At 42.3% G+C, this 17,761-nt stretch overlaps 1 protein-coding gene across 6 annotated transcripts in view; it reads right to left on the reverse strand.

Annotated features, from left to right (window-relative positions):
- Positions 1-17,761, reverse strand: part of ZNF521 (zinc finger protein 521) — a 527,781-nt gene that overhangs the window by 280,103 nt on the left and 229,917 nt on the right. For all 6 annotated transcript variants that reach the window (XM_069731222.1, XM_069731224.1, XM_069731227.1 and 3 more), the window contains one exon: positions 10,848-14,200. In XM_069731222.1, coding sequence (XP_069587323.1) covers positions 10,848-14,200 — 3,353 coding nt within the window. The remainder of the gene's footprint in view (positions 1-10,847; positions 14,201-17,761) is intronic.

The raw sequence follows: 17,761 nt of genomic DNA on the forward strand, positions 1-17,761 counted from the left end.
AAAACGTGTAGCCAGGAGCTCAAGGTGAATAGAGCACTGACTCAAAAAATCCCCTACAAAACTGGCTATCACCAGAAAATTTTTCTGGCAGCGGGAGGCGAGATAATGTCGGAACAGGAGTGGCAATGGACATAGTAGCTGCAGCCACGCTGGCAGCCTGTACAGCTACTGCAGTAACATCCACAGCTGAGGTCGCGCTCTCGAGAGCCGCCAACCTACCCTCCAGCTGCTGGATATGCCGCAGAGATTGCTGATTGTCTGTCATCACTAGCCAGACCCTTGCGCTAGTGTAATGTTAGGACTGGCGGAACGCACCAAGAGAGATGATATAGATGCGTTCGCAGTCCGGGGTCCACCGTGCAGGTGAAACCTGCTGCTAGGAAATGACAGACAATATGGCGGTATTCAAAAGTATACACGCGTGGGTTAAACCTCACCCAGCGTGAAGAAAGCGATCCTGTTGCGTCACAGGACCGCGGTACCGCACATAGAGCGCGAGCAAGTGGTCAGCGAACTAAACCCCAACAGGGATTGTAGTCCGATTAGACCCTTGCTGGCACTACACCGCTACTGGTTGTGTAAGGAAATATATAATTATAGCACCGAAGTGCGAACTGTGCCGTGCTGGCAGGCACCACTAAGCACCCAGACGTGGGTCAGGAAGCGCACACTGGCGCGTGGCACCGCACTGGCGGTCACAGCAGTAGACGCTGACACGTGTGTGACACGTTGAGTGATAAGTCGGGCGCTAGATAGCAGCCATACTCCATACGCGAACAATCATACAATAGGGTAGGGGTATTTAAAGAACGACTTGCACTCAACAACCACACGTATTAAATTGTACACTAGCGCATGGCCGTGCGGTCATGCGCAGTTTATATAGTTGCAGGACAGGAAGCGGCCACAGAAACTTTGCCCTTCCAAGACCTGCCAAGAGGACCAATAGAATGCGCTGCAGAGTCTGAGCACATGACCCTCGATCTCCAACGGGAGATCTTGCCCTGGGCATGCTCAGTGTGCGCAGACAAGGACTTAGTCCCAGAGAAGTCCACTCGCTGCTGACCAGTATAGGCTTTACAGGCAGAAGCTGGAGAAGCAGCAGTAACTCTTCTCACAGAGTCAGACTGAGCGAGACGCTGGGATCGACGTCCCTGCTGAGCAGGCTCCACTGCGGCTGGAGGAGAATGGGAGACCGCAGCGGAGACGGATCGAGATTCCCCCTGTGCAGCAGAGGAAACTCGACTCCTAACATTACATATGCCAATTAAACAGAATAGTGAACAATATTTAAAAAAATGAAGCAAACAAAAATCTAAAAAATTGCTGTTTCTTTTGTACTTTCCACCAAAAAGTGTAGTAAAAGGTAATCAAAAAGCCTTATGTAATAAAAATGGCACACCATTACATACTACATTTTGACAAGCAATCTATTTAATTACAATTACAGTTTGTATTTTTAAATATGGTGATAAATCTACTTTATACTGTATGCAGGAAGGAATTCTATGAAGGAATTCACTGTGGGGTATCATACTGTGTGCAAAGTTATCAGATTCGCTTTTCTGTGACCCTTCCGAATATTACATTTTTGTTTTTTTTGGTGGGGAGAGACAATTAAAACTTTTGTTATGGGGCCTCAGGATTTCTATGCACACCCCTTGACCCAACAAATCACATATTTTTATGTCATACATTGGGAAGGAGTTTAATTAAGTTAAAATTAGTTTACCATAAGCTGCATGAGTTACTTTCCTGGTTTGCTCTAGGTATGTATGGTATTTATCTTATCATACACCCACTATACTTGCCACCTGTGGCACTTACATTTTATATTATGATACCATAATACTAAGAAACTAGTAAGAGAACAGAGATCTACAGATGCACAGGACTGAAGTTTTTAACTTCCCTGGCAAACAGCAATCCAGAAATCATCAATTTTGTGAACAACTTCTCTCCTCCCCTCAATTACTCAGAATGTTGAGTGCTATCAACACTTGATACTGCACCATCTACAGGGAAATATCGTCTTTCTTGAATTTTCAATAAGAAGTAATCCCTCAGAAGGGGATTTCTAAGGTGAAGGCCCAGATCAATTTCAAACAAAAATTGTATATGGTAGAAATGTAGCGTGAATCTTCAAGGGCTTAATTAAAACCCATACTTTGCTTCACTGCACATAAAGGAATAGAGAAGCGCGTGGGATGTGGCAAGCCAAGGTTTGAGTGCGGCCACTAGAGGAACAGCCAGACTGACCTACAGTGACAGAGGGCTAAGAAGAAAACCAGCTATGAAAACACCACTGATATTATTTTCATAATCTGCTGTAACGCCGCTGGAAAAAAAAAAGAACTTCAATGAAATTCCCATATTTCACTGAGGATGTGACCTTTACTATGTTGTGGTAAAATTAAACTAGGAAAGTGATGACTATGTGTCCCTTTAAATGTCAAATGTGGATGTTACATTTTTTTATTGCAATAGAATCTGTACTGCTCTCCACAAGATTAAGTTGTCAAAGAAAATGATCTGTGTATCTGTGTGAATTTCATCTTGTTGCACTGACTATTGCAATATGCTATATGTAATATTTATAGCGGTAGTACATGTAAGTGGTGATTTTACGCCTCCTTCTAAACAAGCACAGTGATGCAGAGGCTCCCTAGGCACGAAGTTGCTTCCAATCTACTTCCGTTCACACTCTTCATTTTATGTGGTGCTGAAAATTGCAAAATAATAATTTAAACCCTTTATATCTTCAGGTCACGCCTCATCAGAGTAAGGTCCTGTGTAGCAAACACGGGCATCCATTCCTCACTCACTCTGTATGTGGCCACTTCTGTAGGGTCTGCAACCTTTTCCAAATCACAGACTTGTGTTTTACAATAATAATACCATGATGGAAAGTCAAACTATTATAAATTACCTATCATCTAATTTACGGACAAAGGTTTATAGTTTGTACAGCGGTATTTGTCACAAAATGAAATGCCACAAAGCTCAAGGTGATCTGCATCCAGAATTACAGATATATATATATATATATATACTAGCTATTGAACCCGTTCTACGCCCGGGTGGCTAGCATCTACATTGGTATATGGTCTCCATCCTGGTATGTGCTGCTCCATCCTGCATCCCCATCCTGTCATGAGCTGCTCCATCCTGCGTCCCCATCCTGACATGTGCTGCACCCATCCTGCACCCCATTCTGACATGTGCTGCTCCCATGCTGCACCCCCATTCTGATATGTGCTGCTCCATCCTGCGTCCCCATCCTGTTATGTGCTGCACCCATCCTGCACCCCCATCCTGCCATGTGTTGCACCCATCTTGCACCCCGATTGTGTCATGTGTTCCACCCATCCTGCGCCCCCATTCTGTCATGTGCTGCTTCCATCCTGCGCCCCCATTGTGACATGTGCTGCTCCCAACCTGCGCCCCCATTCTGACATGTTCTGCACCCATCCTGCGCCTCCATTCTGACATATTCTGCACCCATATTGCGCCCCCATTCTGTCATGTGTTGCACCCATCTTGCACCCCCATTCTGTCATGTGCTGCTCCCATCCTGCGCCCCCATTATGACATGTGCTGCACCCATCCTGCGCCTCCATTCTGACATTTTCTGCACCCATCCAGCGCCTCCATTCTGTCATTTGCTGCTCCCATCCTGTCATGTGCTGCTCCCATCCTGTGCCCCCGTTCTGTCATGTGCTGCTCCCATCCTGTGCCCCCATTCTTTCATGTGCTGTTCCCATCCTGCGCCCCCGTTCTGTCATGTACTGCTCCCATGTTGCGCCCCCATTCTGTCATGTGCTGCTGCCATCCTGCGCCCCCGTTCTGTCATGTGCTGCTACCATCCTGCGCCCGTTCTGTCATGTGCTGCTGCCATCCTGCGCCCATTCTGTCATGTGCTGCTCCCATCCTGCGCCACCATTGTATTATATGCCCCCCATAAGATGCTCCATTATATATGCCCCGTATGCTGCTGCCATATATAAAAAAAAAAATACCATACTCACCTATCGTCGCTGGGCGCCGAGTGCTGGGTGCCTGAGCAGGCGGGGACACCGGCGCGCTGTGGGGGTCAGGTGCCGGAGTCACTGCTAGCTCAGGCCACCAGCACTTGCTATACTCACGTGTCTTTCCCGTTCCAGCGCTGCCGGCTCCTCTGGCTGTGACTGTTCAGTCAGAGGGCGGCGCCGGCGCGCATTAAGCGCGTCATCGCGTCCTCTGAACTGGGAACGTCACAGCAGAGGACCCGGGAGACGGAGCCGCACGCAGCGCTGGAACGGGGGACAGGTGAATATACTTACCCTCCTGGCGGTCCCTGCGATCCGGTGGAGATCGCGGTGTGCGTTCAGTGTTTACGCATACCGCGATCTCCTGGGAGATATATATATATATATTTATATTTAATATAGCGCAAGATAGCAGAAAAGCCGGTAATTCTATTGCCGGCTTTTGCTATCTCCTTCCCAAACCCGACAGGATATGAGACATGGTTACATACAGTAAACCTTTTCATATCCCTTATTTTATTACATATCCCTCACTACTAATGTTAGAAGTGTCTGTGTGCAAAATTTGGGGGCTGTTAAAATAAATGGTTAATTCACAGAAAAAACTGGCGTGGGCTCCCGCACAATTTTCTCTGCCAGAGTGGGAAAGCCAGTTACTGAGGGCAGATATTAATAGCCTAGAGAGGGACCATGGTTATTGGACCCCCTGGCTAAAAAAATCTGCCCCCAGCCACCCCAGAACAGGCACATCTGTAAGATGCACCTATTCTGGCACTTAGCCCCTCTCTTCCCACTCCCCTGTAGAGGTGGGATATGGGGTAATAAAGGGTTAATGCCACCTTGCTATTGTAAGGTGACATTAAGCCGGGTTAATAATGGAGAGGTGTCAATAAGACACCTATCCATTATTAATCCAATAGTAGTAAATGGTTAATAAAACACACACACATTAGGAAAAATGTATTTTATTGAAATAAAGACACAGGGTGTTGTAATAGTTTGGGAAGGAGATAGCAAAAGCTGGCAATTGAATTACCGGCTTTTCTGCTGTCTAGCGCTGTATGAAATATAAATATAGGTATATACAGTGGGGCAAAAAAGTATTTAGTCAGTCAGCAATAGTGCAAGTTCCACCACTTAAAAAGATGAGAGGCGTCTGTAATTTACATCACAGGTAGACCTCAACTATGGGAGACAAACTGAGAAAAAAAAATCCAGAAAATCACATTGTCTGTTTTTTTAACATTTTATTTGTATATTATGGTGGAAAATAAGTATTTGGTCAGAAACAAAATTTCATCTCAATACTTTGTAATATATCCTTTGTTGGCAATGACAGAGGTCAAACGTTTTCTGTAAGTCTTCACAAGGTTGCCACACACTGTTGTTGGTATGTTGGCCCATTCCTCCATGCAGATCTCCTCCAGAGCAGAGATGTTTTTGGCTTTTCGCTTGGCAACACGGACTTTCAACTCCCTCCAAAGGTTTTCTATAGGGTTGAGATCTGGAGATTGGCTAGGCCACTCCAGGACCTTGAAATGCTTCTTACGAAGCCACTCCTTCGTTGCCCTGGCGGTGTGCTTTGGATCATTGTCATGTTGAAAGACCCAGCCACGTTTCATCTTCAATGCCCTTGCTGATGGAAGGAAGTTTGCACTCAAAATCTCGCGATACATGGCCCCATTCATTCTTTCATGTACCCGGATCAGTCGTCCTGGCCCCTTTGCAGAGAAACAGCCCCAAAGCATGATGTTTCCACCACCATGCTTTACAGTAGGTATGGTGTTTGATGGATGCAACTCAGTATTCTTTTTCCTCCAAACACGACAAGTTGTGTTTCTACCAAACAGTTCCAGTTTGGTTTCATCAGACCATAGGACATTCTCACAAAACTCCTCTGGATCATCCAAATGCTCTCTAGCAAACTTCAGACGGGCCCGGACATGTACTGGCTTAAGCAGTGGGACACGTCTGGCACTGCAGGATCTGAGTCCATGGTGGCGTAGTGTGTTACTTATGGTAGGCCTTGTTACATTGGTCCCAGCTCTCTGCAGTTCATTCACTAGGTCCCCCCGCGTGGTTCTGGGATTTTTGCTCACCGTTCTTGTGATAATTCTGACCCCACGGGGTGGGATTTTGCGTGGAGCCCCAGATCGAGGGAGATTATCAGTGGTCTTGTATGTCTTCCATTTTCTAATTATTGCTCTCACTGTTGATTTCTTCACTCCAAGCTGGTTGGCTATTGCAGATTCAGTCTTCCCAGCCTGGTGCAGGGCTACAATTTTGTTTCTGGTGTCCTTTGACAGCTCTTTGGTCTTCACCATAGTGGAGTTTGGGGTCAGACTGTTTGAGGGTGTGCACAGGTGTCTTTTTATACTGATAACAAGTTTAAACAGGTGCCATTACTACAGGTAATGAGTGGAGGAAAGAGGAGACTCTTAAAGAAGAAGTTACAGGTCTGTGAGAGCCAGAAATCTTGATTGTTTGTTTCTGACCAAATACTTATTTTCCACCATAATATGCAAATAAAATGTTAAAAAAACAGACAATGTGATTTTCTGGATTTTTTTTCTCAGTTTGTCTCCCATAGTTGAGGTCTACCTATGATGTAAATTACAGACGCCTCTCATCTTTTTAAGTGGTGGAACTTGCACTATTGCTGACTGACTAAATACTTTTTTGCCCCACTGTATGTGTCTCACTGACATATATATATCTATATATACAGTTAGGTCCATATATATTTGGACAGAGACAACATTTTTCTAATTTTGGTTATAGACATTACCCAAATGAATTTTAAACAAAACAACTCAGATGCAGTTGAAGTTCAGACTTTCAGCTTTCATTTGAGGGAATCCACATTAAAATTGGATGAAGGGTTTAGGAGTTTCAGCTCCTTAACATGTGCCACCCTGTTTTTAAAAGGACCAAAAGTAATTGGACAATTGACTCCAATGCTATTTCATGGACAGGTGTGGGCAATCCCTTCGTTATGTCATTCTCAATTAAGCAGATAAAAGGCCTGGAGTTGATTTGAGGTATGGTGCTTGCATTTGGAAGGTTTTGCTGTGAAGTGAACATGCGGTCAAAGGAGCTCTCTGTGCGGGTAGAAACAAGCCATCCCTAAGCTGAGAAAACAGAAAAAACCCATCCAAGAAATTGCTACAATATTAGGAGTGGCAAAATCTACAGTTTGGTACATCCTGAGAAATAAAGAAAGCACTGGTGAACTCATCAATGCAAAAAGACCTGGGCGCCCACAGAAGACAACAGTGTTGGATGATCGCAGAATAATCTCCATGTTTAAGAGAAACCCCTTCACAACAGCCAACCAAGTGACCAACACTCTCCAGGAGGTTGGCGTGTCAATATCCAAATCCACCATAAAGAGAAGACTGCATGAAAGTAAATACAGAGGGTTCATTGCACGGTGCAAGCCACTCATAAGCATCAAGAATAAAAAGGTTACACTGGACTTTGATAAAAAAAAATCTAAAAAAGCCAACACAGTTCTGGAAGAACATTCTTTGGACAGATGAAACCAAGCTCAACCTCTACCAGAATGATGGAAAGAGAAAAGTATGGCGAAGTCGTGGTACAGCTCATGATCCAAAGCATACCACATCATCTGTAAAACACGGTGGAGGCAGTGTGATGGATTGGGCATGCATGGCTGCCAGTGGCACTGGGTCACTAGTGTTTATTGATGATGTGACACAGGACAGAAGCAGCCAAATGAATTCTGAGGTATTCAGAGCCATACTGAGTGCTCAGATCCAGCCAAATGCAGCCAAACTGATTGTCCATCTGTAGTATGAAACGACGACCAATGACCCAAAACATAATGCCAAAGCAACCCAGGAGTTTATTAAAGCAAACAAGTGGAATATTATTGAATGGCCAAGTCAGTCACCTGATCTCAACCCAATTGAGAAGCATTTCACTTGTTAAAGACTAAACTTCAGACAGAGATGCCCACAAACAAACAGCAACTGAAAACCACCACAGTGAAGGCCTGGCAGAGCATCAAAAAGGAGGAAACACAGCATCTGGTGATGTTCATGAGTTCAAGACTTCAGGCAGTCATTGCCAAAAAAGGGTTTTCAACCAAGTACTAAAAATGAACATTTTATTTAAAATTATTGAATCTGTCCAATTACTTTTGGTCCATTTAAAAACAGGGTGGTACATGTTAAAGAGCTGAAATTCCTAAACCCTTCATCCAATTTTAATGTGGATGCCCCCAAATGAAAGCTGAAAGTCTGAACTTCAACTGCATCTGAATTGTTTTGTTTAAAATTCATTGTGGCAATGTCTATAACCAAAATTAGAAAAATGTTGTCTCTGTCCAAAAATATATGGACCTAACTGTATAATTGCCTAAGGGTTTTTCCGTCTGTCTGTCTTTCTGTCTGTCTGTCCTGGAAATCCCGCGTCTCTGGCGGCCTCGACCAATCAGCGACGGGTACAGCATCGACGTAGAAATCCCGCGTCTCTGATTGGTCGAGGCCGCCAGGCCTCAACCAATCAGCGACGAGCACAGCGACGATGATGTCATAAAGGACGTAGACATCCAGCATCTCTGATTGGTCGAGGCCGCCAGGCCTCGACCAATCAGCAACGGGCACAGCGACGATGATGTCATAAAGGACGTAGAAATCCCACGTTTCTGATTCAGCGACGGGCACAGTATCGACGTAGATGTCATAATGGTTGCCATGGCGACGATGATGTCATAAAGGTTGCCTCGACCAATCAGCGACGGGCACAGTCTGCCGCGAATTCTGGAATCATCATTGTCCATATACTACGGGGACATGCATATTCTAGAATACCCGATGCGTTAGAATCGGGCCACAATCTAGTATATATATATACCTATACTATGTGTAGACATTTATTCTATCTATTCTACCCTGTCACTGTGATTTTACTGTACACCGCACTGAATTACCGGCATTTCTATAGAACACCGCTGCGTATTTCTCGCAAGTCACACTGTTGGTCCGTGTGTAATGTGTATTTTTCTCGCCCCCATAGACTTTCATTGGCAGATTTTTTGCGCAATACGTTGACAAACGCAGCATGCTGCGATTTTCTATGCCCGTAAATTACGGCTGCGAAATATACGGCAGATTGGAGCTGCCCCAAAGAGAATCATTGGTCCGTCTGCAATGCGTAGTTTTTGCGCCTCTCATACGTCCGTAAAACTCTCTAGTGTGACGCCGGCCTAACCCTGAGCATTAGGATCCCGCAGACGTATGGACTGTGTATGCTAGGCTCACAAATGGTATTTTGTTTTTGTAGTTTTTCCCCTGCAGTTTCTATACAGTTGTAGTAAATTCAGCAATTTTGATCATGCTTAAAAGCTAGGTGTATTATAAAGAAGTCACAACATGAGCTAGATGTGCTTTATTTAAAATTCCTCTGCAGATAATTATTTGGTGGTTTTTGATGTTGCAGATTTTCTGCAGCATTTCTTCATCAACTACCTAAATTAGAATACATGCTTTTTTCATGGCATTTTTAATGTGTTTTTTTTTTCAGTTGCGGTTTTATCTCCTTTTGTCATCTTTTAAATATAACTGCTTTGTCTTTGACACTTACTGGCTATATCACTTGGATAAAACTTTATTGACACAGTCATGTGTGGATTGCATATATTTTCAGTGCTGCGGAGCTGCACTAAAACACATACCGGTATCTTTTTTACCAGGGCATTTTCCTCATTTCATTCAAGTCTAAGGAAAAAATCTGCAAATAAAACGCTTATTTACTGCAACGGAAAAACTGCAATAAAGAAAAAAAAAGTACAGTGGGAAATGAGATTTTGATAAAACCCATCTGCTTTGCTGGTACTGTGATATTCTGCATTTTTTGTGCAGCGAAAATATCAAGCATCAAAAATGCATCAAATACTTATCATGGGAATTTAGCCTAATGAAAAAAAAAAAGAGGTAAATTGTTTTAGATTTACTTCAATAAAGCTCACGAATAACAACAACGCTGCATTTTTTCTCACAAATCTATGTTGTGCTCTTCCTCTGTTCTTTCTCCAAAAAATGTATGCATAGATAAATTGACATCTGGGTGTTACCATTCCTATTATGAAAGTATGTGTCCTTACACTGCGATTGTCGGCGCTGATTGGACAATGTGAGACCGTGTAGTGACAACCCCCCAGCTGTCCATTAATTTATAGGTTTCTAATTGGAATAACCAGAGAGCAGTAAGAAAAGGTGCTCCAGAATTGTTATATTACGGAAAATACAATTATTTACTTAAAGGTTTTTACTTTTTTAATCTGAGAACAGCATGAGGTAGGGTCTGAGACACAGATTTGTAGAATGTGTCACTTATTAGGCTGCGTGCTGTTGCTTCCATACAAAGAGGATACTATCACTGCCTGGACTACAGCCTATGCGAGCCCTGGTCCAACCACACCCCTTCTCAGATAAGCAGCTCACTATCAATAGACAATGTACACAGAAAGCTTTGGTAAGGGCGGGGTTAGCTGTGGTGTGGGTGGAGTTAGATTTATGAGCTCTGCTGCATGCTACATCTAAAAACTCTGATCGTGTCACAACTGCTGCACTTAGTAAACTAAGTGATACATTGTTGGAATCAGGGTCTCTTTTCCTACATTATGCTGCTCTCAGATGAGGGTGCAAAAACCTGCTGAAAGATTCCCTCTAAAATAGACATGCAAAGGGAATAGACAGTTGTTCTTTTAAAGCAGATGCCAGGATAATGTAAGGTTCAATATGGGTTAGGCAAGAAGATAGCATTCATTACATATAGCGGCAATATAGTTACCTCATCCGATTGAGAAGGGCTGATGCGGGGCATTGGTGACACGTGTGGCGTTTTCAGCTGAGTTGTATTGTTTTCAGATCCTAGCTCTCGGTGGACAGTCTGAATGTGATTTTGGAGTTCACTTTCAGATTCAAATTTAACATTGCAACTAGAGCATCGGGTCTTCATCATGGAGGCCTTATTTTTACCATCTACACAAGGTATATTGTCAGGCTGACTTAGAGAAGGCCTATTAGTGCTTAAAATCACATTGGTAGTTGGACTGGCACTTTTACTAAGATTAACACACGTAGCGCATAGGCCGTAGGGCAAACCATTAATATCAAGCTTCACCAAGTCCTGCTTAGAGCGAAACTCTTTTAGACAAGAAGCACACTTGAACAACTTCTGTAGGTTAGGTGCACGTCCAGTGGACTGAATTGCAGATCCGTTTCCGGTTTTCTGCATATGAAATGTGCCGTGAATCTTGAGCTCCAGAGTTGATGTCACAGTCTGCATGCACACTACACAACGAAACCCTGTCAATGAATTTCTCAGGTCTGGATGCATTTGACAATGTTCTAAGAAATCATCCTCACTATGTAGGGGAAGTTTACAAATTCTGCAGTTCCCAGTGTCCAGACTCTTACTATGTGTAACTTTGTGTTCTGTAAGAGTTAACAAAGATGGGAAACGTTCCCCACATATCGGACACATGTAATGCTTTACTGGACCGAGATGTGTCTGCATGTGCTCCCTCAGACCATTTTCAGAAAAAAATGTACGAGCACAGACATTGCACTTATAATTTCCTTTAATTAACTCAGCCTTTTTCTTGACAATTGCACTTTCTCCAGGTCGAATATTGTGATCTCGGAGTTGATGGTTCTGCAATAAAGAATCCATGGTGTAGGCAGCACCACATATATCACAGCCATACATTGGTTCAGAGGTATCTATATCGTCCTCACTGCCATCATGACTATTATGAGACTCTTGATTGTTAGTCAATAGGGTCTGAAGTTCCACCTCTTCTTTCTGAACTTGTTCTGGAGCTCCATTGGTTCCACAGTTTTGTGTTTTGGCTTCAAACACACAATGTTTTTCCCTCAAATGTTTTTCTAATAAAATGATGGCATGAAAAGCTTTGCTGCAAAATTTGCAATTATATTTTTTGCTGTGGGTCGTAATGTGACACTGTAGCTCTACTTCTGTGCCAAAGGACTCGCCACAGAAAATGCACTTGTGGATTTTCCCCTGGTTCTCCAGGTGGTTGTGCTTTACGTGAAGCTGTAAGTCAGTTTCTGTGCGAAAGTCCCAGTTGCAGGAAGTGCAACGGTATACTTTCTTTTCATTGCTGTGTTTCACAGCCAAGTGAAGCTGAATGGAGACTTTGGAGTCAAACACTTCCTGGCATAGTGTGCAACGGAAGAAAACAAATGTATGCATGTCTAGCAAGTGCTTCTGCAAATCATCCACTGAAGTAAACTGTTTGTCACAACTCTCACAAATATAATATGTAGATGTGATCATAAAGTGAATGGTAACATGTTTTAAAAGAGATTCTTGGTTTGGAAAATCTTTGTTGCACTGGGGGCATGTCAATTTTGGCAGAACGGTATCAAGATGAGTTTTTAAGTGAGTCTGAAAACCATCGAGGGATGAATACTTGGCACCACATTGATTGCAGATGTACTCGCCTGCAGGTCTTGAAGGATTGCCACCAATGGTCTGCATCATCTTTAAGGAGGATTGATCCAAAGTAACAGGAGATAAGGGACTCAGGGCCCTAGATTTCTTCCCATTATGGATGTAATTTAATGCCAACGGAATGTTCTTGTGATTTTCCTTGATATGCTTGTTTAATTTAAGAACACTATTAAAGATAGGTGAATTGGTACAGTACGAGCACGAGTATACTTCAACCACTGGCTCTTTTGGGGTACCCAATACTGGAGAACCAAACCGAGAACTGCTGAGGTCACAATGGACTTGTCGAATGTGCTCCTCTAAGGAAGAGTCTGTGAGAAATCCCATGTAACAATGGGGACAGAAGAATGCATTACTGTCTTTTGCAACTGGATTTGGAAACCCATGTGAACTTCTAATGTGCTCTTGGAGTATGTTAAGGTCATTGAATATATCAGAGCAAAAGTTGCATTGATACGCCATGGCAGGCATAGTGGAAACGATTAATGCTGGATCCTGAGTTTCATGTACCTGTTTGAGATGTTCATTTAGATTGTAGAGAGAAGGTAATACTTCTAAGCAGTACTGACAGATATGAGCCTGCTCTGGTTTATCTAAATGCATAGTTTTAAGATGTATCTGGAGGACAGCAAGGCTAGAAAATAATTGTTTGCTGCAGTAGATGCAGCTGTATGTGACTTTAGCTTGCTTGCTTGATGGGGCATTGAGATCACCAGTTTGCTGAGAAGCTCTTTTCCTACCACGACTTTTAGTCAGTGGCGGAGCAATATCCACCATTGTGGAACTGTCCACAGACAGGTTTGAATCGGGGGTGGTACTCGATACCGATGTGTAGCCTACAGTAACTAAAGAAGGACTGTTGCTTGGATTACAGGATTCGGAGTGTTGATGACTATCCATATGGCTATAGAGCTCCTCTATACTGTGGAAATTTTCTGAGCAAATGCTACAAGAGTTTTTTTTCTCGTTGCTATGAATTTGATCTATGTGATTCAAAAGAGAGGTTTCTTCAACGAAAAGTTCATGGCAATACATACACTGGAGAGCAGCTCTATCATCATTTGGAGAACATTCAGGGTGACATTCCGCTATATGTTTCTGGAGATCCTCTGGAAAGTCAAACCCCTCTTCACACTGGCTGCATTTCTGGGTGTCCTTCAATTTCCATTCCTCCATTCTGGCACCAGACTGTGAACAATCTTTATTTCTCTCATGTACCTGCATGTGACCATGCAAAGAGCTTGAAGAGAGGAACCCCCTTCTACAAATGGCACATTTATATGGCTTGTTGGAAGTATGAGTCTTTAAATGAATTTTAAGATGATCACTTCTAGAAAATGCTGCATCACACTCACTGCAGTGATATTTTTTGTCTCCAGTATGCAGTTTTATATGGCGATCTCTACTTCTTTTGTGCTTGAACAACCTACTACAATATGTGCACTTAAAAGGGAGTTTGTCACTGTGAATCTGTTCATGGTGTTTTAAATAGCTGAGGCGACTGAAGGATTTGTCACAGAACTGACAGGGATACGGCAACCCAGGAATACCCTCCTCTTCACCAAAATCGCAACCTTCTCCGTGGCTGGGTGATGTCTGATCTTTACTAGACGGCGATGATGCTGGCCATGAGCAAGTTGGATCATCTTCTACATCTGCACCATCTGAAAATACAAAACAAAAAATATTAGAAATATATAGTATTCATATGGGGTATGACAATTCTATAAAATGCGATGACAATGTTATAATTAATTATAATTAATCGTAAATTGTTATATTAAACTGCTATATTTACAATCTTGGCCATTAACATTTATTAAAGTTTAACTAAACCTTTATGACTTTTCTACATTTGCCTGCCCTTTTAATTTCAAGCAGATAAGGGCTGGAACCCAACCAATCACTCCAAAAAAACTTAAGAGATGCACAGTCCAGGTGACATATGCGCACAGCTCATGTGTGAGTGTGCACACAGAGCGCAGTGAGGATTCAGTAGAAAGCACAGGCTTCTCAGGACCCAGAACCCCAACGATCTGCATGCATAGAAGAGCACTCAAATATAAGAACAAGTTCTAAAGGTTCAGGTACTCTTTGTACTCTTTTTCCACCTATCCTATAACTTACTTATCGCTGGAGGTTCGACCACCGGAACCCTCACTGATCCCCAAAACAGGGCTCTGCAGAGCCTCATTTGTAAGGAGTGGAGGTTGACCATGCTGCCCATAACTCCATTAATTGTCTAGGGGACTGCCAAAGATAGTCAAGCACTGCACTATGACCAGGTGATAATTTACCAATGTGGAACAACCACCTTAAAACCTTCATGACCAAATTACTTTATATTTTGATAAATCTCTGGCTTTTAGTGTAACTGTAGTACCAAATATGCTTCTTTTTTATTTTTAAGCGGGAAAAAGAGAGATTATTTGAATTTTCATATAGTTTTTCAATATTTTTAAAACTTTACTTTTTTTTACTTTTCTTTTTCAATCCCCTTAGAGTAAACCTTTTCTCACATGCTCTATAAACTGCAATACTACTGAATTGCAGTATATAGTCAAAATGACGTTCTCCTGTGAAGCTCAGGCAAACAGCCGGCAGCTGCTGCGTATGATGCAGTCTCAGCTCCTGAGCATGCTCCATATATGTGGACCACACATAGGAAGTACTATTATATCCTACATCGTAAAAATGTTAATATTATTAATATAATATATATATACGTATAATATGGTATAGTGACTGAGTCACACAAAACTAGTACTGATCCCGTAAAAAGCAAGCAACCATGCGGTTATGTTGATGGAAAAATAAAAAATGTTATGGCTCTTGGAAGAAGACAAGGAGGAATCAAAAGTGCAAAAACTGGGTCATTAAAGTGGTTTTCCCATGAACAAAAGTTAATTTTAATCAACAGATTTTGAATAATAATAATTTCCACAATTGGATGTGTTGATATAAAATGTTCCTGTGCTGCGATAATCTTATAAATGTGCCCCTGCGGTGTACTGTGTAATGGCCGTGTCTGATCATACAGGAACATGGTCTCATCATACCACAGCTCCTGGGCAGGGGAGGAAGCAAAAGAGAGTATACAGACAGGACAGTACAGGTCACAGCTGATTCTTTTTGTGAGGTAAAACATTTCCCTGCCTGTTTTTAAGCAATGTTTTACCTCAAAGAAAGAATTATTTGCAATCCCATGCTGTTCTGCCTGTATACTCTCCTTTGCTTTCTCCCCTACACAGGAGATGTGGTATGATCAGACCATGTTCCTGCACGGTCAGACACAGACATTACACAGTACACAGCAGGGGCACATTTATAAGATTATCTCAGCACAGGAACATTTTATTAAACACAATCAATTGTGGAAATGATTATTATTTCAATATGTACTGGTTAAAATTAACTTTTCTTTAAGGGATTAAGGATGTTCCATCCTGGTGTCCTAGAGGTTCCAACAGCCTCACTATCACCTAAAATGACACCAGTGTAATAAAGAAGTTATGCAGAATTTGAATTGGAGAGGAAGAGAAGTTTCAAGCTATGTTTTGACCTATGTTTTGATAGGTGCTGTAGGGGGAAACAAGCTGTGTTTTGAAACCATTTATCTACTTTACTATAGAAGCAATACTGCAAATGTTAATACAGGGACAATATACAGCAAAGGAACATATACTATACAAACAACAGTGGTGTAACCTGAAGCCAGTGAACCCTGATATAAAATCTCCAACAACACTGCCTTCAACTATTAAAAGGCCTTTAATTGTATTGGACTTCCCATTTGGGGGAAAGTGACCTGTTGGGCCCCTCCATGTTTTAGGACCCTAATGTGATTAGAATCTCTAGACCTACACCAACTATGGTGAAGCTCCTAACAACCACTATGCAATAAGATAAAAACGATTCCTAATTTTCCCATTAGTTCTTACTAATTTATACTGTCATCAGATTTGGGATAAAAACACCGTGGGTGGGTCTGTTCAGCCAATTTTTTTTAAGTACGGTAATAAAAAAAGTAGCATCCTATCACACAGAAGAGGAGTACTAAAGGTTCAGTGCACACAAACGTGCATTGTGTTTAAGTTCAAGAGGTTCCTCAACATTTCTTCCTTTCTCCAACTACATTAACATGTTGAACTTCCTTAGGAAAGTAGGCATGGTACTTTCAAGTGACACAGACAAAGCTGAAAACCGGAAACATGAACAATGATAAGCGAATATGAATAAAGCTTTTAAGATTTATTAACAAAAGTTCCACATGATGATGGACAGTTAACAGGAACTGATATGCACACACTGACATATTTACATGTATGAAATAGACCATTAAAAGATTAGATTTGAATGATTATGTACTATCATATAAAAAAATCTTAATGACTATAGTAGAAAAATATTTTCTCCTGTCCTCGAGACTCCTGACTTCAAGATGGCAAAATCAATGATTTTCCAAAGGAAAATGTCGTAGGAAAGAATGGTGAAATATTCTAAAGCAAATGGCCACCTTTACCTGATACATTGTACTAAATTATACCATAAGGTAACGAATGACTGGTCTTCAGAAGACAGATACAAGTCTGAATGCCTCCAAGAGCTTATAAAAGACTAAAACATCCACCAAATGGAAGGCTATGAAATTTTCCACTTTTGCTTTGTACAAGTTTTCATAAATATCTATAATTAGAGATGAACGGACCTCTTCATGCATCCTTGGTCCACGGTCCAGGTCAGTGCTCTCAGGTAATAAACAGGAGCTGCACAAGGATGTTGGAGGGTAAGGAAATTCGTGCAGCTCCTGTCCATGGCTATAGAGCATTGATCTGTACCATGGACTGAGGTTGTGCAAAGCAATCCGCTCTTCTTTATCACTATATAATATTATGGCAGATACCTGGATTTTTAATTCTCATCATGTTTGGCCACTCTAAACAGGCTATTAAACAGCCACTGACCCAATTGGTGGTGTACATTTAGGGTATGTGGTTATAGGATATTTCGCCCCCAGCAGTTCGCCCCCGGGTACATCCTGTTCGTGATGTGGGGTACTCGGTACCGGGTCTGGTACTTGAAGGGCATGTCACGGTGGCTGTGACCTGGTTCTTGGCCCTGGGCTCCCAAGTAAAGGGAAAGGTCTTTAACCCCTTTACCCCCAAGGGTGGTTTGCACGTTAATGACCGGGCCAATTTTTACAATTCTGACCACTGTCCCTTTAT

The sequence above is a fragment of the Ranitomeya imitator genome, chromosome 6 (genome assembly GCF_032444005.1).
Source record: "Ranitomeya imitator isolate aRanImi1 chromosome 6, aRanImi1.pri, whole genome shotgun sequence".
Lineage (NCBI taxonomy): Eukaryota > Metazoa > Chordata > Amphibia > Anura > Dendrobatidae > Ranitomeya > Ranitomeya imitator.